Source organism: Urocitellus parryii, chromosome 1 (assembly GCF_045843805.1).
Source record: "Urocitellus parryii isolate mUroPar1 chromosome 1, mUroPar1.hap1, whole genome shotgun sequence".
Lineage (NCBI taxonomy): Eukaryota > Metazoa > Chordata > Mammalia > Rodentia > Sciuridae > Urocitellus > Urocitellus parryii.
This window is the reverse complement of record NC_135531.1, coordinates 144,297,004-144,321,513: the sequence shown is the minus strand read 5'-3', so window position 1 is coordinate 144,321,513 and position 24,510 is coordinate 144,297,004. Positions and strand designations below refer to the sequence as shown.

The 24,510-nt window shown below is 37.6% G+C and overlaps 1 protein-coding gene across 2 annotated transcripts; it reads left to right on the top strand.

Moving 5' to 3' along the window:
- Positions 1–11,075: 11,075 nt before the first annotated feature.
- On the top strand, positions 11,076–19,451 carry Med7 (mediator complex subunit 7). 2 transcript variants are annotated; one of them, XM_026388297.2, is made up of 3 exons: positions 11,076–11,136; positions 15,236–15,957; positions 19,397–19,451. In XM_026388297.2, the coding sequence occupies exon 2, from the start codon at positions 15,253–15,255 to the stop codon at positions 15,952–15,954; it is 702 nt and encodes a 233-aa protein (XP_026244082.1). In that variant the 5' UTR covers positions 11,076–11,136; positions 15,236–15,252; the 3' UTR covers positions 15,955–15,957; positions 19,397–19,451. The 2 variants fall into 2 exon arrangements, with proteins under 2 accessions (XP_026244082.1, XP_026244079.1); XM_026388294.2 differs by lacking the exon at positions 19,397–19,451 and having other exon boundaries at positions 15,236–17,189.
- Positions 19,452–24,510: the final 5,059 nt, after the last annotated feature.

Below are 24,510 nucleotides of genomic sequence, written 5' to 3'. Positions count from 1 at the left end.
AAAAATTAATCATCAAAACGAAAAACACTTCCCCTTTGAATGATCCTAGTACAAAAATAAAGTTGAAAACAGGCTCGGTGGCCAAGCGTGGTGGCACAAACCTGTAATCCCAGTGGCTCAGGAGGCAAGGCAAGAAGATAGTGAGTTCAAAGCTAGCCTCAGCAAATTAGCAAGGCCCAAAGCAACTAGTAAGATCCTGTATCTAAGTAAAATATAAAAAAAAAATGGTTGGGGATGTAGCTCAGTGGTTAAGTGCCCTTGGGTTCAATCCCTGGTACAGTACATAAAGCGAAAAACAAAACAGGATTGGTGATGTTAAACTGCGGTCCCAGCTACTTGGGAGGCTGAGGCCTTAGGAGGATCACTTGAGCCCAAGGAGTTTGAGACCAGCCTGAGAAACATGGAAAACATGTTTTTAAAAATTCACAAATAAATAAATAAAAGGTGCAAACTGTAAAAAATATTAAACATTTGCAAACCATATATCCAACAAAGAACTAGTATCTAGAATATATAAACAACTTTCGAAACTCAACATTAAGGAAATAATCCAATTAAAAATGGGCACGGGCTGGGGATGTGGCTCAAGTGGTAGCACGCTCACCTGGCATGCGTGTGGCCTGGGTTCGATCCTCAGCACCACATAACAACAAAGATGTTGTGTCCGCCGAGAACTAAAAAATAAATATTAAAAAATTTTCTCTCTCTCTCTTTAAAAAAAATGGGCATAAAGTATGAAGAGAAATTTCACCAAAAACTACATACAAAGATCATATAAATCCATAAGATATTCAGCTTCATTAATTGTTAAGGAAATGCAGATTAAAACCACAAGGAGATAATACTATATGCCTATGAAAATGATTAAAATAAACCTAATAAGTAGGATCAATAAATCCATAGAAGTTTTATCACTCAAAAATTGCTGGTGGGCATACAACATGGTAATGGTACAGCTGAAGTAGATACAGACCCATGACACTTTGCATCCCTTAAGATTAATCTATTTAGTTTCAGACTCAGAACACCCAGATAAACATAAATTGAGCAACAAATATACCATTGATGGTAACTTAAAAAATATTACATTTTTAGAGGTCTTTTCTTTTGAGAAAAGTAAAAGATGAATAACTAGAGCATTTGGAAATACATATATAAGCACTAGATTATGATTTCCAACCTATCTTAATGTACCTATGTCAATTTTGTTAAAATATTGGCAAAATTAAAAACTTGTGACTAATGATTTAATTAAATCTCTCAGAAGGGAATGAGACAAAACATTCAGCTTTATAGGGTTAACAGACATACCAGAAAATTAGGAGTTAAGTGGATCAGTCTCCAAGACAACAAAATTATGATAACACACCTAATGTGACAGGGTGAGAAGTCAGCAGAAATACTAAAAACAGGCTACAACCAGCTAGAAAAGGTCACTGAAATGAAACCCTTGAAACAGGACAACAGTCTTCCCTGTTCTAAAAATAATACTGGGGACTCTCCCTGACAATAAGGGGAAAATTCCAGATGGTGAGGGGCAGATGCAGGAGAGGTATAGTCACTAATATAAGTGCATTTACCTTCACCTCATTATCATAGTAAAATGCAAACCCTTAGGTGGAGACTTAGGATAGTAGTGAGACATGTGACACATGGTGGGAAGCATGATGAAGACTGCAGATACAACTAAAGCCTCATCTCTAGATGTATGTACATGAAGAGACTGAGACTACCCTACAGATGCCATAAAAGCTGTATACCTCTGTCTTTTGCTTGAGGCGACCTGACACTCTTGGTCAGTGCTCTCTCCCTTCCTGCTCTAGAAGACTCCCCAACAAAGCTTTGCCTATGCTTTAATTCTTTCTGGTTGTGTTTCATTTCTACCATCTCCAGACCCAAGGTCCTGAATTACAGTAACACAGTCATTCTGGAAAACAGTTTGATAGTTTCTTAAAAACTAAACATGCAATTATATAACCCAGCAATAGCACCACTGGGCATTCATCCCAGAGAAATTAAGACTTATCTTAATACAAAAATCTTTGCACAAATATTTATAGGAGCTTTGTTTATAATGGTCACGATCTGGAAGAGAAAAGATGTCCTTCAGTGGTCAAAATAACCTACACTATGCCATGGAATAAAGGCTAGAAACAAAAAAGAATGTACTATTTATTTATGCAACAATATAGAGAACTATGCTAACTGAAAGAAACCAATCCCCAAAGGTAACATACTGATTGGTTCCTTTTACATAACCTTCTCAAAATAAAATGAAACATAGAAATGGGCAATAGGCTAGAGATTACAATGTGTTACAGAGATGGGAGTAAGAGGGAAGGAGATATGATATGAAAGGGTATCATGAGAGACTCTTGTGGTGATACGATTGTATTGTGACTACATCAAGGTGGGTATCCTGGGTGTGGTATTGTACTGTACTATAGTTTTGTGAGATAATACCATTAAGGGAAAGTGGGAAAACTGTACAAGGGATTTATCTGTACTATTTTTCACAATTACATGTGAATCGACAATTATCTCAAGACAAAGAATTTAATTTACTTAGCAAGTTGTTTTGGATATGAACAAAAAAAATTCTAAAGTTTATATGGAAAGGTAAAAAACCTAGAATGGCTGACTCATTATTGGAAGATAAAAACAAAAGTCAAAGAATTGCCACTAGGAGACTTTAAATTTACGACAAAATTACAATAATGAAGACAGCGTGAAAGGGTAGACAAATAAATCAATAGAAGAGGAAAAATAAGCCCAGAAATAGATATGCATAAACATAATCAATTAAGTTTTGACACAGAAGTAAAGGTAGTTCAATGCAGAAAGGACAGTCTTTTTGGCAAACTGTGCTGAAACACTGGAAGCAATAAAGATGTCCTTCAATAGTGAATGGATACTAAACTGTGGAACATCCAGACAATGGAATACTATTAAGGTATGAAAAAATCAGCCATGAAGCCAAAAAGAGAAATGAAAGAACTTTAATTGCATATCACCAAAAAAAGACAAACAAAATACTTCATATTGTATGATTCCGGGTATGTAACATTCTGGAAAAGACAAAACCATGGACAAGGAAAAAGTCTGAGGATTTCCTAGGGTTTGGAGGGAAGGAAGTATGACTAGGTAGAGATCAGGGAATTTTTAGGGCACCAACAATAATATAGAAGGCAGCTATGTTCACCACTATACCACCAACACTTCACCAAGATGTTCACCCAAACTATTTTGTATGGCACTAAAACAATGGTGATATGTCAAACCCATGGAATGCACAACACCAGGAGTGAACCCAATGTGAACAATGGACTTGAAGTGCGAATGATGTGTCAATACTGGTTCATCAATATCAACTCTATCACTCTGGTGTGGGATATTGATGTGAGGAGAGGCTATTGAGTGTGCACAGGGAGGGGGCATATGGGAATTCTTTGTTCCTCCCACTAAATTTTGCTGCAAATCTAAAACTGCTGTAAAAAAATAAAGTCTACTAAAATAGTGAATTGATTATAGAATTACAGAGCTTTTTTCTTGATTCTTGGGAATAAAAGCTTTTACTCCCATTGCACATGACTCTTTAAATGCTCTCTGAAATCTGTAGGACTGCTATCTTTGTCCATTATTAAGAGTACATACAGAGGAAGATACTAATAGGACTAACCGATGTCAAATTTCATAGTAATTTTGAGATCGTGTGATTTTTAAAAAAATACATGAAATCTTAAATAGAAGGTGAGACGCTATCATTGAACGTGAAGACAATGTGAGCAGCCTACAGCCCTACCAGCCTGGCTCCATCTGCCTCTAGAAAGCATTTCCATCATTTAGAGATCACTAACTTAGCTTGATTTCTCTCATTTAACTAGGAAAAGATGTGGTTTATCCAAGGTAACCCATGAGACTGGTTGAACTCTGGTCTCCTGAGCCTTAGGCCAAGACATTTCACATTCTGCTCCACCCTGGTTGAATTGAAATGCTTCTGAGCCCACGTTAACACATTGAAAGTCAAGTTGGGACTGCGTTAGTGGAAAATAAGGAGACAAAGGAGCCACAGCTTCAGAAGTAAGATAGTTAAATACCATGCATGTCTCAGACTGGAGTCTGTATGAACTAAAGGAATGGCAAGAGTCTGAATTCATAAAATCTTTTTCTGTCTTTGGGAGGTCCCAAGTTCTAAAAGTTCTTATAGATCGGAAGCAGAACTAAGTAGGTAAAGATTTCTTCAAATAACTTCAGAGAGGTAATATGTGGGCTTGCAATACTTGGAGCACTGTATCTGCAGGATCTAGGACAGTAGTTGGCCTTTAGTATGTGGGCAATAAACACTGCATGAATTAATGGATTTACTAGAAAATGAGCACATCATTAAACTCTTAAAAACCTGGCCATGATGGAATTTTCACCCATATCATCTGAAAATAACTCTGATCTTTGAATGTTAGAGTTGCATAGATCTCCTCTCTTTAATGGTAGTATTAAACTACCGATACCATCTTCATTTAAAATGATAATATTTTGTCCATCATGATGGATTTCTCAATTTTTATTTTTAAAATGTGGCATTAGAGTATAAATAATAGTATTTATTTTGCACCTGAAGCAAATAATACACATGCATCACCCTAGTCTTGGTCCTGATGTGATGCTGAACGCAAGCAGCTTGTGTTTGTACACACTTGTCATTCAACATGCAGTTATTTCCTCCTTTATTTTGCTTTTGCTCAGTATTCACCTTTCAAACAATATTCAGCATTGGCTATGTGAGAGGCAATACTGGGAATAGCCAGGACTGGTTCCAGGTTAATCAGGAACTAGGAATAGCCATAGAAATAAAGCAGGCACAAATTACACCTTAAAACAGAGAAGCCCTGCAATAAGTAAAGAAAGGAGGACATGAGTCGGTAGAAAGGTAACTCTTATTTGGGTGAACTTGGAGAAATCTCTTGGAGAAAGTCACATTTGAGATGAACTTAAAAAGGGAGCTTAAGTGGATTGGTTATATCTCATATCCTTTTGGGAGTATAGAGGAAATAAATCAATTGAATAAAATGGGTAGATTTTGTGAATAACAGGTATGACAATGGCATGGCTATATTTTCTTCTGTGAGATTCCACATAATAATATAAATATACTTCAATAGCAATAGCTATAGCAAATATTTCAAAAGGACTGGCTTGCCTTTTTGTAGGAGTCTAAATCTATTTGTAGTTCTTCAGTTTGGAATCGATAACTGACCATCTCCCTTGGTGGCAACCCATGTGCAGGACACCAATCTTTCTGTTATTGAAGAAAATCTAAACTGCATAATACAGTAGATCCCAAATGCCAGGGTTATTGCTGCCTCCTGCTGGTTAAGAAAAATAAAAATGTAGAGAGCAAAGGAAACTGAATCCCTCCCACATACTGCACACAGGTCTGGGTTGTTGAGATTGTTATTCATGATAAGGTCATTCAAACCAATGAAGTAAAAACAACAACAACAAAAAAGCGATTAGTAATTGAAATTATACTGCAGACTTCAGGGGAAAAATGCATTATGATTATTCTTGCCCAAAGGACATTCATTTAAATAATATATGTAAGCTGATAAAAATCACATGATAGGAAGAAGCATGTGCTGGAGATGACAATTTTATGCTAGCTTCCAATTCTTCTATCTGCTGATTAAAAAGACCAAGATACAATGTCATGACTGACAAGAGCTCAGAGATTCTTATTAATGAACCTGTCTATAATGATAGAGGTAGGAAGAAAAACAAAATCACCAGAGTGCTGAAACAATTAAGACTTTCTTAAATAAATAAAACCCTGATCCCGAACTTTAACTATATACAAAATTAATTCAAAAAAGTTCATGGACTTAAATGTAAGCCTTAAAACTGCTATAATAAAACAAAGAGGAAAAATCCTTATGACCTGTTAGGCAAAGATTCTTGGATAGGACACAAAAAGCATGAACCATAAAAGAAATTGATAAACAGGACTTCACTAAAATTAAAAACCTCTGCTCTTTGAAGGATGCTATTAGGGAAAATGAAAAGATTAGCCACAAGTTGAGAGGAAATATCTACAAACCACATACCTAATAAAGAACTTATATCCAGAGTATGTATGTTTGTGTATGTGTATATATACAACACAACAGTTTGAGAACAAGCTAATTAAAAAATAGGCCGTTGCACCAGGCACAATGATGCACGCCCATAATCCCAGTGACTCAGGAGGATGAGGCAGGAGGATCCCACGTTCAAAGCCAGTGTCAGCAATTTAGTGAGGCCCTGAGCAACTTAGGGAGACCCTGTCTCAAACTAAACAATAAAAAGAGCTGAGGATGTAGCTCAGTGGTTAAATGCCCCAGTACCAACAATCAAAAAAGAAGACATCTAACACTAGGAAAATACCAATTAAAACCACCATACATCTATTAGAATAATCAAGTTAAAAAAAGAACAATTACCATGTACAGTGGTGCATGCCTGTGATCCCACAGCTGGGAGGCTGAGGTAGAAGGATTGCAAGTACAAAGCCAGCCTTAGCAACTTAGCAAGGCTTTAAGTAACTCAGTGAGACCCTTTCTCTAAATAAAATATTTTAAAAAGGGCTGGGGATGTGACTCAGTGGTTCAGTGATCCTAGATTCAATGCCCAGTACCCAAAAAAGGGGACAACTAATAAATTCAGATTGAGGAGGCAGAGCAATTATAACTTACAGGTTGCTAGTAGAAATGAAAATGATGGAATCTCTTTAGAAAACTGCTTGGCAGTTTCTTATTCAGTGAACAATTCTATTCTATATTGTCTTCCAAAGGAAAATAAAACAAGTCTATACAGTGTCTTATATATGAATGTTTATAGCAGCTTTATTCATAATCACCCCTAACTGAAATAATCCAAATGTCCATCAGCTGGTATATGGATAAAAGAATTATGTACATCTATACAACAGAATATTCCTCACCTTAGAAAGGAACAAATTATAGATACATACAACAACAACTTTGAGAGACTCAAAAGTATTATGTTAACCCATTCAGTCACATAATCCTAGATGTGGACTTATATTGAGCAACAAATATGTCATTTATGGTAATTTTTGCACCTGTGCTAATTTATTGCAATATTTGTAGAACTGGAAACTTGGGACTTAACAGGTTAAGAGAAAGACACAAGACACAAAAGTCTACATACTGCCTGATTCCATTCATGTAACATTCTGTAAAAAGCAAAATTATATAAACAGAAATCAGATCAATGGTTACTAGGGGTTAGGCATGAAGGGAGGGAGCTGAATACAAAAGGCCACAAAATAATAAACTTGTTCAAAGAGAAATAAACAACATAATTCCACTCAAAATAGCTACAAAAATACCTAAGAATAAAATTAACCAAGGAATTGAAATGTCTCCTCAATGCAAATGTAAAGATACTGTTGAAAAAAATTGAAGGGAACACATACACACAAAAATGGCAAGATATCCCCCATTCATAAATTGGAAGAATCAATATTGTTAAAATGTCTCTACTACCCAAGGTACTCTATAGGTTCAATGCAATTTTCATGAAGTATCAATGTTATTCTTTACACAAATAGAAAATAAAATCATGAAATTATTATTTAAAAAGCCCACAAAAATTGTTCAGGTGATAGAAATGTCATATGTGTTAATTCTGGTAGAGGTGGTTACATGGTATATCTTCATCAAGACTCATTTAAGACTCATGTTCATTTAAAGTTAGTTTTAGTATATATAAATTACACTTCAATAAACCTAGATTTAAAAACAATCAACAGGGTGAAGAACAACTAAGAATATTTCTGATTCCCACTTAGATATAAATGATAGAGAATGATATGCCAAGACTCTAAAAGAAGGAAAATGCCAGTTACTACATAACATTGTCTGGTTTTGTCCCCTCACCTCCCTTTACTTTTCTTTTGCTCACTAGTTATAGAGCATACAGGTTTCCTTGCTGTCTCTAATTCAAGAAGATCATGGCATCTCAGGTTCTTTGAAATTGCTGTTTCTAAGATCTCTGCAAGATTAATTAATTAATTAATTAATAATTATTTATGCCCTATTTCCAAAGTCCCCCACTGTGACTTCCCTAACTACCCTCTTAGATAAAGTAACTACCCCCATTCACATCACTATCACATTAATCTATATAGTTTTTCCTCCATAGCCCTTATCAGTATTTGAAATTCGTATGTGTTTACATACTGTCCTTTGTATCTCTTCATTAGAAGGTAGGTCTTTTGAATGTCTTCTTAATCTTTAAAGACTTGTTGAACAGATGTATTCCTTGTTAAACTATAGTAGTTTAGATCCTTCAAACATAGGCAAATAAACATTTTTATGCATCATATGATATGATGTTTATATGCCCCCTCAAATGATATGGATTTTATAGCCATTACTCATTTACAGTCTACTGAAAAGAGCACTGGAATAAGAGTCAAGTTGTAGATTCTAACCTTGATCCTGCTACTAACTATAAGACACTACACTTGGGGGCCAGTGATTCCATCTCAAGAAAAAAATGCACAATTACAAAAACATATATACACAGGGATACTCATCAAACAGTGTAATTACAGTAGCAAAAACTGAGAGAAAAATAATTTTACTCAATGGGGCTCTGGCTAAATTGACTATATCCATCAAAGTCATGCTATGAATTCATTTTAAAAATGATGACTGTATACTTGTCCCCACTTATCTAAGGTTTCACTTTCCAAGGTTTCAATTACCTTTGGTCAATCATGGTGTGAAAATATCAATTGGAAAATTCCAAAAATAAACTGTTTAATTAATTAATTTATTAGTGCTGGGGATCAAATTCAGGCCTTATGCTTGCTAGGCAAGTGCTCTGTCACCAAGCTATATCTCTAATCCCTAACTAAGTAATTTATAAATTTAATTTATAAGTTTTAAACTGTGTGGCATGTGAATATCTATGGAAAGAGAGTTCCAGGCAAACACAGTGGCCCAGAGGCAGGAATGTGCTTGCCACTTCCTGGGAAAGAAAGAAAGCTAGTGAAGTTGGAGAAGAGTAAGCATGGAAAGAAATGGAGGGTATAATATAATATGATAGGTATCCAAAGACTAGATTTTGTAGGGCCTTATATAGGATATGGTGGGGACATTAGGTTTTATTGTAAATATAACAGAAAACTTTGGAGGATTTTGAATAGAGGAATGATAGGTTCAACCCTATGTTTTAAGAGAGTGTGGTAAACACAAGGACAAAAGTAGAAGAGAGGAAATCAGTTGGGAGGCTAGATCAGAAGTCCAGGTGCCAAGGAATAATGACATGAGCTGGGATCATAGTAGTGGGAGTGTGAAAATTAGTCCTATGTGAGACTTGACTTATTTTTAAATTGAAGTAATACAAAAGGCTCGTAGGGCAGTTTCAGTGGATATTGAGAGGAAAACACAACTCTTTAGATTTCTGCGTTTGCAAATGACTTAAATGCCACTGGGTAAAGATGTCTAATACCTTTGGATACAGGAGTCTGATGGGCACAGTGTTCAACAGCCTGCATGTCATCACTTGATTGTTATGGCCTGGATTATATCTAGCTGAGAAGCAGCTTGAGAACTGAGTCCTAGGGCAAATGTGCCAAGTGCTACTGACAGCTGGGAGTGAAATGAGGACTGCAAATGACCACTGGAAGTCACTGGTATAGGACACATAGGTGTCAGGAGTGGAGAGAAAAGCCTGATTGTGGCAGGCTCAAAAGTGGATAAATTTCTTTACCAAAATACTTGATGTTGGCTGGGGGACTGAGGTATGTGGTTATTGAGATGGGGAGGAACCTACAGAGCAAAGGTAATTAAAAGACACATTAGCTAACTGAAACACATAGAACTTCTTTGGAACCTGAGATAACTGAAATGCAAATACAAATGTGATAGCTGATAATAAAGAAGAATTATTAATTTATTTTAAAATAAGAATGATTCTATGGTTATATGAAAAAATGTCCTAACCTTTTAGAAAATCAGGCTGAAACAAAAATGAAATGAGGCCGATGGGCAGATAACTGAAGTTGGGTGATGAGTATTCTTTACGCTCTGCTTCTGCTTACACTTGGAATTCTTCATAATAAGCTTTAAAAAAACAAAACCAAAGAATCTTATTTCTAAAGAGATATAGTTGATCACTTTTATCAGAATTAACAATTTTATTGTTTATGTGTAACATGCTTTGACTTCCACAAATTCAGAAATTTGTGACATACTTCTCATAAAAATAAGCCCCCAAAGAAACATTTACACCAGTTTTTTTTTTTTTTTTTTTGTTTTTCACTTGGTAATTTGTGGGCTGGAAATATAAAAGGGATCCCTGAATTCCTAAATGAAAATAAAAGTTAATGGATAGTTAAGAAATGGAGATTCAGGGCTGAGGCTGTAGCTTTGTGGTACAGAGCTTGCCTAGCACGTGTGAGGCACTGGGTTCGATCCTCAACACCACATAAAAACAACAACAACAACAACAAAAAAGGCATTGTGTCCATCTACCACTAAAAATAATAGTAAAGAAATAGAAACGGAGATTTAGAAAATATTACTGGTTCCCAATCAGGTTCACATATACTTCTAGTACAAGTATTTATCTACCTATAGATGGTCAGATAAATATATCTATGAGTATATATCTCACACACACAGTCCAATTTCATTTTTTAAACATTACTTTTGACAGTGGGTTAGCGTTAAAATTTTTTAAGAAAAATACTTGTCTTTATATTTTCTATGTAAATCAAACGAATGTCTTAATTTTAAGTGCTAAATTTCAAAGGCGGAAAAAAAAAAGGAGATACTACTTTTGCTGACGAAAGCACAAAGAAATACTCCCCACACCTGGCAGGTTTCTACCTTGCCAAACACAGAGCACAGCTGGGCGACGCGAAGCGGAGATGGCGGGGGCAGTGGGCAATGCGCAGACGCTGTAGCAAGGCAATGTCTGGGGCGGGACTAGGGACTCCATTAAAGGACAGTTCTTGCAGCCAATCAAAGGACAGCATCAGCGCCTTCTTCCTGAGAAGGAGACCGGAAGTCGGATTTCGGCTGCGGTGGCGGAGGCGGCTGCTTGAGTAAACCGAGAGCTGAGGTGAGTGGGCGGCAATGGCGTGGGCCTTTGGTCTTTTTTGCGGTTTTCCTTCCGGACCCCGCCGCTTCTTCTAGGCCGGGCTGGGTCCCGGTAGACCTGGCTAACTTCGGCCTCGGAGGCGCTGCCTCGCTTTCCTCACGCGTTGCGAAAGCATGTCCTCCCCGCAGCTCGGAGGTCTGGGTGGGCAGCCCCGCGAAGGTGCTCTCGGTCCCCGGGCCGACGAGCCCGAATCCAGGCAGGGAGGCTCGGGCTCGGATCCCCAGCCACTGGTTCTCAGCCGTGTGGCCTTGGCGAGTCACTTGCCCTCTTTTACGGCCTGTACAATGAGAATGACCATGGCCGTCCCTCCTCCTGGGAGCAGTTGTGAAACGAGCCGAGTTAATGCGGGTGGCTGCGGAGGGGTAGAGCCCCAAACTGACCCTCAGATTCATCCCGCGAGGTTTTAAAATCGACCTGCAGAGCTGGGCTTTGGTGGTGCACCCGGTAATCCCAGCAACTCGGGAGGCGGAGGCAGGAGGGGAGCAAGTTCGAGGCCAGGTTGGGCAATTTAGGGGAGATCCGGTCTCAAAGGAACTGGGGATGTGGCCCAGTGCTGGAGCATCCCTGGCCTGGGGTCACGCCTCATTGCAAACAACAACAACAAAATGACATACCGAGGGGGTCCCTTTCGCAGTAGATAGTTAATCAAATCTCCAAGGGTGGGACCCTGGAGTACTTTTTTTTTTTTTTTTTTTTTATGAAGATTCCCCCAGCAAGCACTAGGTTTGAGTCTGAGAACCGAGTAGTTGTTGCTGGTTTTACTAAAATAACATCTCCATGGGCTTTGAACAGTTCACTCTAAAGAGGTGATAGAGAAAAGTTATTTATTTATTTTTTTTAAGTTTTTTGTACTGGGGACGGGACCCAAAAGCACTTAACCACAGGACCATTTCCTCGCTCCCACCTTTTTTATATTATGAGACTCCGTTTCTTTAAATTGCTTAGGGCCTGGGCTAATTTCTCCAGACTCCTCAAATTTAACCGAACCTCCTGCTTCAGCCTCCTGAGTCACTAGGATTATAGGCTTGAGGCATCACCCTAGGGGTGGGGGGGGTGGGACTTAATTTCAGTAATATGTGAAGTACTTGTATGGTTTAGACAGTCCCATGCCCTTGTTCCCTTCCCTGCCACAAGAGTTTGTACTTTGGAGTTGAAAGGACCTGGGATTAAGAATTCTCATTGTACCATTTACTGGCCTTTTGATCTGATGTAAACACTTCCCTACGTTAAGACTTGGGATCCTCATCTCTAAAATGAACTTGGTAATAGTTTTTAACTGGAAGAATTGTTGTAAAGATTACATTAATGATGGTACTCGTCTTATATTTGGTCCTTCCAATGATAACTGCAATGATGCACATTTGTAAGGAAGCACAGAACTCCCAACCTAAAAAGGTTTGAGTGGTAAAATTTGGGCTGTCTAAATTGTTTGTTTTTTGTAGTTGTAGATGGATAGAATGCTTTTATTTTATTTGTTAATTTTTGGGTTTTTTTTAATGTGGTGCTGAGGATCAAACCCAGTGCCTCACACATGTTAGGCAGCACTTTTCCACTGAGCTACAACCCCAGCCCTAAAATTTTAAGAACCAGTTCAGTAATTGTGTGGCTTTGGTTATGGTACTCTGGTTATAAGAGTTTTAGTGTTTGGGTATAAAAAGATGAGAAACCAGTAAAGCAAGTGAGTGGAAATGTTAAGATGTAAAGAATGCAGTGGCCCTGGCCTATAATCCCAGATATTCAGGGGTCTGAGACTGTAGAATTGCAAGTTTGGGCCAGCCTCAACAATTTAGTGAGGCACTAAGTAACTTAGCAAGACCTGTCTCAAAATAAAAAAAAATAACCACTGTGAATCAGTGGTTAAGTGCTCCTGGGTTCAATCCCTGGTACCAAAAAAAAAAAAAAAGGGTTATAGTTTAGTGTGTGCAGTGCTTGCCTATCTTGGAAAGGCCATGAGTTGGATCTCTACACCACCCCACTCGCAAGACATTTAGAATACAGCTTTTCTGTAAATCTGAATTAAGTTGGAAAAGTCAGTTATGACTGTTTGCAAATAAACCGTATTATGAACAGTTGAAATGATACATGTTTTCATAAACAACCTTCTATCCATGTTTTCTTAATGGTTATGTAGACATTTTTATTCAGCCATCATATCAATGAAGGAATAGATTATTTCCAATTTTTCTACTCTATTCAGACAATGCTGCATTGAAGTCCTTGTGTATGTCTTTGTGTGCTTGTAGCAGGATTTTTATGGGATTAATTTCTAAAAATGGAATTATTGATTCAAAGAATATCAGCATTTAAAATTTTGGTACTGCCAGATTAAATGTGTGAATCCTTTTTCATTAGTTGTCTAGGTGAATTTCCCCATAGTTTCTTGGGTGGTACTGGCATAAGAACCTAAAGGAATTATGCAGTGATAATAATTGATGTGGCTTTTACTGTGAGGATTGAAATAGGCCTTCCTGCTATGAATTTGGAATGACTACCCTGAAAAACTAAGAGAAGACTGGGACCCATTACTGAAATCCAGGGCCTACTACGTAGGAGAAATTCTATTTCTCCTATGTTTTTTTTTTTTTTTTTTTTGGTACTAGGTATTGACCCCAGAGTTGCTTTATGACTGAGTCAGATCTCCAGCTCTTTTTATTTTTTGAGACGGGGTCTCACTAAGTTGCTTAGGGCCTGGTTAAGTTCCTGAAGCTGGTCTTGAACTTGGAATCCTCCTGTCTCAGCATCCCAAGTCACTGGGATTACAGGCATGTGCCAGGGGGAATATTCTAATATCTATGGAATAATAGAATGTTTGAAATCTTGATAGCTGTGAGAAGAGTTTTGGTAGAGATTAAAGTTTTATATTAAAGTTTGGATAGAGAAGGAGCGACAGAGGCAATTGGGTGGCCAGGAACATAGGAGGAAAACATAAATGTTGAGGTCAGAGAAGCTGAGAAAAGAGGGGAAGTATGTACTGGTAAAGAAATGCATTGTGTGTTGGTATAGTCATATTGAGTTGGTAACTCATATTGTTCATGACTGCTGCACCCTTGATTCTGGCAATATTCTCTGCTCCACTCTGGTTTGGTGGAAACCTAGAGCTGCTTCACAGTTACCGTCAGTTTCCCACAAATTCCAAGAACAGCACTGTTACTAGTATGTTACTTGCCCTACTTAATCTTAGAGGATGCTTTATCTTGAATTTGATAAGATTAGTCTAAAAGAGCACTTGGGAATCTTATTAGATGGTATACCTACCCTTAAAGTGGAATGGGTAAGTTATTAAGAGGTTATTGTGACCTAAAAAGTTACTTAGCTTGAGTTTGATGTTGAAATTTAAGTAAGAAAGTTGATGTGGCCATATAAAATTGTAGGGTACAGTAGGATATAAAATTGGGTTATCATTTACTCCAAGAACCTTGGATAACATCAAGAGTCTGAAATTTAGCAATGTTAATTTGTCAAACTGTTTGTTAGTATTGCTTTTGGAAATCGAATCTATAATAGAAAACAAAAGCGATTGTGATAACGGGAGACAGCATGTGTACTTTGGCTGTGGAAAAAGAGTAGAGAAATGGAGGGTAACTAATGAGGGGTTTGGAATCCAGATTTTCTTTGTAGATAAAAAGATGCTACAATATTTTTTAATGCTGATGGAAGTATTAAGGAAAGAAAGAGCATGTGTGCATGGTTGATGATATAATGCTTAATTAGAAAAAAACAGTATCCTTTGCTTATTGTAAATGTTAATAAACTAAGGACACACCAAAGTCAGAAGAAGGAAGAAAATATTCTGCCTCCACCCTATAATTCCAGCAGCTTGGGAAGCTGAGACAGGAAAATCGGGGGTTCAAAGCCAGCCTCAACAACTTAGAGAGGCCCTAAGTAACTCACTGAGACCTGGATCTCTAAATAAAATATAAAAAATGGGCTGGGGATGTGACTCGGTGGTTAAGTGCCCCTATGTTCAATCCCTGGTACCAAAAATATTATTCTACATTTACTAATGTATTGACAGGTTTGATTTGTAGCTCTATTCTAAATCTTTGGTCTGTTTCTGTAGGTTCTTGATCTTTCACAATGGGTGAACCACAGCAAGTGAGTGCACTTCCACCACCTCCAATGCAGTACATCAAGGAATATACAGATGAAAATATTCAGGAGGGCTTAGCTCCCAAGCCACCTCCTCCAATTAAAGACAGTTATATGATGTTTGGCAACCAGTTCCAGTGTGATGACCTTATCATCCGCCCTTTGGAAAGTCAGGGCATTGAACGCCTTCATCCTATGCAGTTTGATCACAAGAAGGAACTGAGAAAACTCAATATGTCTATCCTTATTAATTTCTTGGACCTTTTAGATATCTTGATAAGGAGCCCTGGGAGTATAAAACGAGAAGAGAAGCTAGAAGATCTTAAACTGCTATTTGTACATGTGCATCATCTTATAAATGAATATCGACCCCATCAAGCAAGAGAGACCTTGAGAGTCATGATGGAGGTCCAGAAACGTCAACGGCTTGAAACAGCTGAGAGGTTTCAGAAGCACCTGGAACGAGTAATTGAGATGATTCAAAATTGTTTGGCTTCCTTGCCTGATGATTTACCTCATTCTGAAGCAGGAATGAGAGTAAAAACTGAGCCAATGGATGCTGATGATAGCAATAATTGTACTGGACAGAATGAACAACAAAGAGAAAATTCAGTTCATAGAAGGGACCAGATTATAGAGAAAGATGCTGCTTTGTGTGTTCTAATTGACGAAATGAATGAAAGACCATGAAGGGTATTTTTCTTCTTTTTTTATTTTGTTAAATAGCATCATATATTCCTCTTTTGGACAGTCTTAAAACAGGTATAACTAAAATATAAAGGAATTTGGTTTTTTTTTGACTCCAGTTTTCAATGATGGGATGCCATAGGCAGAATTTCACTGTGTAACAAGCGTAGGTGAATGAGTACACCTGTATTAAAAATAATCACCTTAAAATGCAAAGTGTTTGCTGTTGTGTGGGATATTCTGATTTTTGGAGTTGCAGTAAAATTTTGAAGATATTCTTAATACTAGCAAGCTGTCATCCTTGAAAAACAATTTTATCATATGCTTGAATAATGAAAGTACAAAGTGTTTAGACTTAATCTCCAAAAAGCATGTTGAAAAAGGAACCCAGTAGAATTAAAAAACGAAACTTTTTCTCATACCTTTTACTGTAGACTCACTATCTTAGCTTTCTTCTCCCTAACCTGCATGGAATGTTGAGGTGGGGATTTTATAAGTTGTGTTATTTTTCCAATTATTTAATCAGTAAGTAAATCCAATTATTTTCTATTTTTTTGATACTGGGGATTGAACCCAGGGGCCCTTAACCATTGAGCCACATCTCCAGCCCTTTTTATGTTTTATTTTGAGACAGAGTCTTGCTAAATTGCTGAGGCTGGCATTGAACTTAAAATCCTCCTGCCTTTGGCCTCCTGAGCTTCTGGAATTACAGGCATGTGCCATTGTGGCCAGCCCTTTCTTATTTTAGTTGCATGCATTCATTTTAGTAATTAAGATGTCTATGTAGTTAAGTACCCATTTCCTTTAAATCTGAGCTCAGGCTTGCTTAAGGCTGGAAGCCTGCAATGGAAAAAGGGTTTGCTGGCAGAGACTGCTAGATGTCTGTCAAAAATGTTTACTTATTTTTGAGATTACTTAGATATGGCTGCCCAGCAAGGGACCACATTTACCCATTCAGGGCCATGCATCTATGTGGAGACTATGTAACTAAGTTCTGGACAGTAGGAATCCAGGTGAGTCCTGTTAAAATTTCTTGTGTGGTCCTTCTTTTCCTACCATCTGTATTTAGATGGGCATACTCAAGATAACTAGACTGGAAGCCATTTGAAGATGGCAAAGATTATCAGTTTGGACTTTGAATGATTGTGAGAACTAGTTTTTCCTTTCATTAACTCCCACATCTTTCCCACCTAATTCAATTTTTTGTGAGCAAGAAATAAATTTGTTTTAAGATTTTATTTCTGTATTTTTTTCTCCTTTCACCCTACCCTTCTTCCACCAAGGTGGAGAGGCAGCCTGATATCTGAGGATGCCTGCCTGGCATTTTCAATACCTCTCAAAATGTGGTTGGTCCTGGACCTACAGATTCACCTCATCAAGAACTTTTTAGAGATGAAAATTCTTAGCCCTGTAACGAGTCCACTTCATGCTTTGGCTAACCCTTGCTACTCTGCCACTGTGATTTATTTTTAAACTGATACTTTCCCCCACTCCTCTCCCTCTCCCCTTTGCTAACCATAGGAAAGCAAGATAACTTTCTTCCTGTCCTAGGCTGAAGTTGTGTGTTCTGCTCATGACAATAAGAATTAGATTCCAGATTTCAGGGCTGGCATCAGTGGGACTGAGAAATGGCTCTCAAGTCTGCAATTATGAGTTATGACCTGAGTGTAGCCTTTGTATCCCCCTCATTAAAAGCCCACCATTTCCCCTGATAGAATCAAAGCCTGTGGAAAGGGAATTTCCTGTTTCTCCTTTGCTAGCAAAGCAATAAAACTACTTCTTCCCTTTACTTAAAATCTTGTCCTTGTTACTATATGGGCATTGGGGAAAAGAACTGAGCTTTCTAAGTATCATCCCCACTCCAGATCTTATGAACCAGAAACTCTAGGGGTAGCATCCTGTACTCTGTTTTTTAACAAGCCTTCCATGTGATTCTGATGCACAAGATAGAAAGATAATGCAATTTTCCTAATGTCCACTTTTGACTCTTCCTTTAGTGAGTTTCACGTAGCAGAGGATTTGCTACACCAAGGTTTCATTGGCCTTGGAGCTGGAAAAGTTCAGTTTAAAATGTACAGGTGGGCTGAGGCTATAGCTCAGTGGGAAGGTGCTTGCCCTCGTATGTGTGAGGCACTGGGTTCGATCCTCAGCACCAAATAAAAATAAGTATACTGTGTGTTCATCTATAACTAAATTAAAAAAAAATGTACAGGCAATTGTCTGAGAAATATACTACCTTTGCCTTCATAAACCAGCTTTGTAGGATTTTCAAGTAGACACTTCTTTATTAGGTAGCTACTTTCTGATATGTATTTGATATAGACCTTTGGGCACCAGAGACTGCAGATAACACAATTTAGGTCTCTTAAGCTTTAATCAAAGTGAGGCATATCCTCTGATCCCCTAGTTAGGAAGCAAGATGAAAATTTTCTAGCAATTAAACAACTCTCCAAAGAAAATTTTGTCTTAATGACCTTGAGGGGGAGGGTCTTACACTGAGGTACAAAACCAGTTTTGGGCTACTTCTGAAATTCTTGTATATAAAATGCAGGGAATCATCATTATGAATTACAACAGCTAGTTGAATATGTGCATGGGGAGGGGATTGAGGAGTTAAAATACCATGGGTAATCTTTACAACTCTGGAGGATCTTATTTTGCAATACACAGGACCTGACATTAACTCTTAGACCCTGTCTCAAAAGGGGTTTGGGGATGTAGCTCAGTGGTACAGTGCTTGCCTAACAAGTAAGAGATCCTAGGTTTAATTCCAGGCATCTCAAAAAGTAAATAAAATAAAAAGGGGCAGGATGCAGCCCAGTAGTAGAATGCTTTCCTAGCGTGGGCAAAACCTTGGATTCCAGCCACCAAAAAGAAACCCCACATGTTGAACCATTCTTTCTGTACTTCTGTGTCTGTCACTTGGAGTTGCCCATCTTTTTAAAGAGGTTGATTGAATAGAGGCTAGTTAACTAGGCCTGAAGAATTAGGGGATTGCATATCTGATTTTAGCTAAGTCAATGTGTTGAGACCCAAATCCTGTAAGGATTTAACAGTCCCCACTAATGTCCACATATGGAAGAAGCAGTCTGTTTCTCAGATAAAGGAAGGGATAATACTGATGATACTGGTACATATTCACTACAAAGTAAGCACATGTAAACTTTGATGGCATGTTATGATTTAGATATTAGGTGTCCCCACAAAGGTCATGTGTGACACAATGCAAGAGGGTTTAGAGGTGAAATGATTAGGATATGAGATCCTTAACCTCATCAGTGTGTTAATCCCCTGATAGGGATTAACTGGTAACTGTAGGTGAGTAGGGTGTGGCCAAAGGAGGTGGGACCCTGGGGGTATGCTTTTGAGTGAGCTTTCTTGATGCCATGTCCCCAGTTGCTTTCCCAGCTGCACACTTACACCATGATGTTCTGCTTCATCCCAGGCCCCAAGGAATGGAGCCAGCTATCTGTGGACAGACCTCTGAAACTGTGAGCCCCCAAATAAACTTTTCTTAAAATTGTTCTTGTCAGGTTTTTTAGTCACAGAAGCAAAAAACACTGACTAAAATATAGCAAAAATAAACAAAGTGTACAAATATCTGTCGTGAGAGTGGTTTCCCCCCCAACTGAGAGTGATTTCCCCCTGATTATTTATTCATTCCCTGTATTCATTTGATGAATATTTATTATTGTCCTGTATATGCCTAATACTAGTATTGGATGAGTGGGGAAGGGAAAGAAAAATGAAAGAAAGATAATAAAACAAATGAGTTGAGTTTTGAAGATGATTAGTTTGCTGTCCTACCAAAAATGTATGAGTAGACCTTTTTCCCCACATCCTTGCCAATGTACCACAGTGAATCTCGCTGTCATGCCATCATGTATATCCATAAGACACTAATTAAAAAAACAACTATAAATAGAAAAATCTGTAGAGGGATGAGATCATAGGGGAGGGAGGAGGGGAAAGAAAGGAAAGAGGAAGTACTGGGGACTGAATTAGAATAAATTATATTCTATGCTTTTTAATTATGTCAGTGAATCCTAATATTATATATAACTAAAAAGAACCAATAAGAAATATTGAATGGAAGTTTCAGGAATTAAAAAAGAAAGGCCATTTTGGCTGCAATATTGTAAGGGAAAAGGTGGAGCTAGAGAAACAAGTGAGGCAGTTGGAGGGCAGAGGCACAGCATGTAGAAAGCCAAGGGAGAGTATATATTCTAAATCTGATGAAAAATCAATTGCAAACATTCATGTAGCACATTGGTAACACTATTCTAATCATTTACATACTGAGTTTTTATTATCCCCGAGTCAACACAATGAAATAACTATTATTTTTTACACTTATTTTATAGATGAGGAAGTGGAGGCTCAGAAAGGTTGTGTAATTTACCCAAAGTCACAGAAACAGAAAGTATTGCTGTTTCAAAGCCTGGTAGTCACCCTCCATTTTAATTTACCTCTCTTGTTTCATCACACTGCTACTAAATCATAGGTAAATAAGTAAAGAAACCAAGAGTGGAATCCAATATGTTAACCGTAACGATCAAATCTGTAAATATGACATGATACCAAACTGATAGAGAAACATTTTAAGTGGAATTTATGAGTTCCCTTCTTGTATATTAAAGAATTCATGTCTTATTCTCAGACTTCTATATCTTAAAGATATGCTGTCCTTATAGTTCTAATCTTCCTAATCTAAGTCAGGAATCAGTCAACTATTTTGGTAACAGTCCAGTTAGTAAATATGTTAGGCCCTGTGGATTGTTCTAAGAATCAAATGAGAATGGCTACAAAGCACTTAACATAGTTCCTGGAACAGTACTTGGAAAGCTATTGAAAATCAGTTAATAACTTCCTTACTAGCCCTTCTTAAAGTTTTACTTTTAATTGGCAAATAATCATATATTTACGGGGTGTATTGTGATGTCTCGATACAAGTATACTGTATTTTCACTGGTCTTTTGCTGACTATTGACATTTTGGTTTCAAATTGCAATGTGATGAGGTTACCAGTGAGTGGCACTCTTCTGTCAGGTTTAAGAAGCTGTAGCCAGTTTTCTAGGAGACTAAAATGAAGCCCAGGGGCACTGCTTATGACACCCTAATATTAGATACCCTAACCCTTAGTAGTTAATGTCAGAATTAATTTAAATCTTTAGATGCCTAGTTGGTAGCCATGAAATCGTAGTGGAAAACACCACAGAATGCTAGAATTTGGGCTTCCTATTTTTCAGCTATGTAGCTTTGATTTGGCATACTAACCTCCATGGAAACTGAGTTTCCTTAACTGGTAATTATGATACTCATAGTGTAATGCTAAGAATGAAAGAGAAGTTCCACCTGATTCCTTCTAAAACTCATTTGCCCCCAAGCACATAACATAGTCAGGTCTCAGACCTGCTAATCATCTGTAAAGAAGTCTGATTTGGAAAGGACTGTGAGGATACCCAAGAGACTTAAGTGGAGCTCTGAGTCACTGCTACTGACAAGGGAGAGCGATGAAGGAAAAAAGAGGAAAGCAAAAATAATAGCAGAAATGTAAAAGAAGCATTACTATAAATAGAAGAAACAGTTTAAAAAAGAAGAAAATATTATAGATAACTTTATCCCAATACATTTGGAAACTTAAAGAAAGTGGACTAGTTCTTAGAAAAATTATCAGTACTAATTTAAGAATAGATAACCTGAATAGTTTTCCTAATGATTAAAACACGGAATCAGGCTGGGCCTCATACTTGTAATCCTAGTGGCTCAGGAGGCTGAGGCTGGAGGATTGCGAGTTCAAAGCCAGTCTCAGCAACTTAATGAGGCCCTAAGCAATCCAATGAGACCAGAAAAGGACTGGGGATGTGGCTCAATAGTTAAGTGCCCCTGGGTTCAATCCCCAGTACCAAAAACAAAACAAATCAGTAGTCAAATTTTCTCACAAAGAGAAATTCATGTTCAAATAGCTTTACTGTTAAGTGTGTCAAATATTGCATACAGACGCACACATATCACACACAAAATAAAAATTGTTCTAATCTTATACAGACTCAGCACAAAAAAACTAGCAAGTATTTCCCAATTATCTTTATTAGGCTAATAGTATAAACAAAATATTAGCAAACTGAACCTAGTGATATGTAAAAATAAAATAAAAAGATAATATTTTATGGTCAATGTTTTTAATCTCAAGAATTACAAAGGAGTAGTTAATGTAATCTACTAAAATAATAGATTAAAGAAGAAAAAATAATCTTAACAGATGTGCAAAAAACATAAAATTTAGCATCCATCCATAAAAAAGAAAAAAAAAACTGTCTTAGAACATTAGGAATAGAATTTTCTTAATATAATAAATGGTATCTCCACAAAAATCTACAGCATGAATTATAACCAAGATGAAAACCTAAAACTTTTTCTTTGAGAACAGGAATAAAATAAGGATGTTTGCATTCTTAAGTATTACCTGCTATTGTTTGGAGGTTGTTTGTATAGGTAAGTGTGATCCCCAGTATGGAGACCATGAGCCTTAAAGGGTTGGGGCCTATTGGGAATTGAGGAGGTGGCAGGGGTTGTCCCCCTCAAAAGGGATTGAGGTAGTTCTCATGAGGCCCTGAGTTAGTTCTTGAGAGGGATTGTTGTAAAAAGAGCAAGGTTGGCCCCTCACCTGGTTTTTGGCTTCCTGTCTGCCATTTGATGTCTCCCTCTTTCACACTTTCCCACCATTGTGATGCGTCTTCCATGATGTCCTCATTGGAGCTGAGCCAATGCTGATATCATGCCCTTGAACCTCCAGAACTGGGAGCTAGAGAAACCTCTTTTCTTTATAAGTTACCTAGTCTAGAGTAACAGAAAACAGACTAACCATTACTTAAACACTGTTCAAAATTTAAATAACAGCCCAGTGCAGTGGAGCATACCTGTAATCCCAGTGATTCAGGAGCCAGAGGCAGGAGAATTGCAATTTTGAGGTCAGCCTGGTCAATGTAGCAAGACTGATCTCAACATAAAAAGTAAACAAAACAAAACAAAACAAAGACACACACACACACACACACACACACAAAACAAAACAAACAACAACAACAACAACAAAAAACCCTGGGGATATAGCTCAGAAATAGAGTGCCCCTGGATTCAATCTCTAGTGCTAAAGAAAAAAAAAAATAAAATTTTACTTAAAAAGGGTGGTTCGGGGATTGCAGCTCACTTACCTGGCATCCTCAAGGCCTTGGGTTCAATTCTCAGGACTGACAAAGAATTAAAAGATGCAGTGTAGGTTATTTGTACACTTATATTCATAACAAGATTATTTGCAATAGTTGAAAGGTGGAAGCAACCCAAGAGTTTACCTACTGAAAGCAGAAATGTGACCCAATTTCAGGCTTAAAAAGGAAGGAAAATTCTGCCTGTAACCTCAGGTACTTGGGAGACTAGGGTAGGAGGATTGCAAGTTCAAGGCCAACCTGTTTCAAAATAAAATAAAAAGGGCCAGGGAGATAGTTTAGTAGGAGAGCACTCCCACGTTCAATCCCCTGTGACTGAAGATTTAGATTGTTTTTCAAACAATTGGAAAAGAAATAACTCAGCTAGGCACAGTAGTGGCAGGCCTGGCTGTTGCAAATAAGTCATATTTTAGACAATAGTCATGTGTTCGGGTAAAAAATCTTGAGGACTGTATTATGACTAATTGTATAGCAGGTTATTTTCTTTTTGTTTTGTGGAAAGTGTAAAGCATTTGAACAAGGGCTTTAATGATGATTTTTTTTCCTTGCACCCATGCTGTTGATGACTAAATGTAATAGTCTGATCATGATGTCATATAATTGTGTCTGTTAAAAAATCCAGCTGGGGTTGTAGCTCAGTGATTGAGTGCTTGCCTAGAATGCACAGAGCCCTGGGTTCCATCCCTAGCACTGCAAAAATAGGTAAACAAGCAAATAAAACAAGCTTCAAGGAAAAGAAAAAAAAAATCACCAAGAAATCAAAACTGAATGAGTGTGAACATTTTCAGGAACAGGCCTCTACACACAAAGAGAAGGGATTAGAGTAGGTCTCTAGATGCCTTCATGCCTAGACTTTAATAAAATAATAAACTGTTAATGTTTTATAAAGGTGATCTCAATGGCGATTGTAGAGATGGATAGAAAATAGAGTCATAAGCAAAAAAACTTATTCCTTTTAAGAAGGAATCAAAAGCTGAGAGCTGACACATTTAAAAGCCTTGCCCAAGGTCATGCTGCTAGTGCATATGTCACCCCAGCCCCATGTATTATCCACTCTGCCCTATGCTTAAACATGGATGTTTTCTGGCTGTTGTAAACTACGTGGGCAGGCATATTTAGGACAAATATTAAATTCATGCAATGTGATGCAAACGTGGAAAAGTCTGGGGCTTAGGAGACTTGTGTTCCTATTCTAAATTATAAATCACATGCCTTTGGGCAAATAATTTTTCTTGAGTCTCAGTTTCCTTGTGTGTGAAATGAGGCAATTAACTATGATCAACTACCACTCTGTTATGCTATTTAAGTACATATACGGAAAAAGTTGAATGTT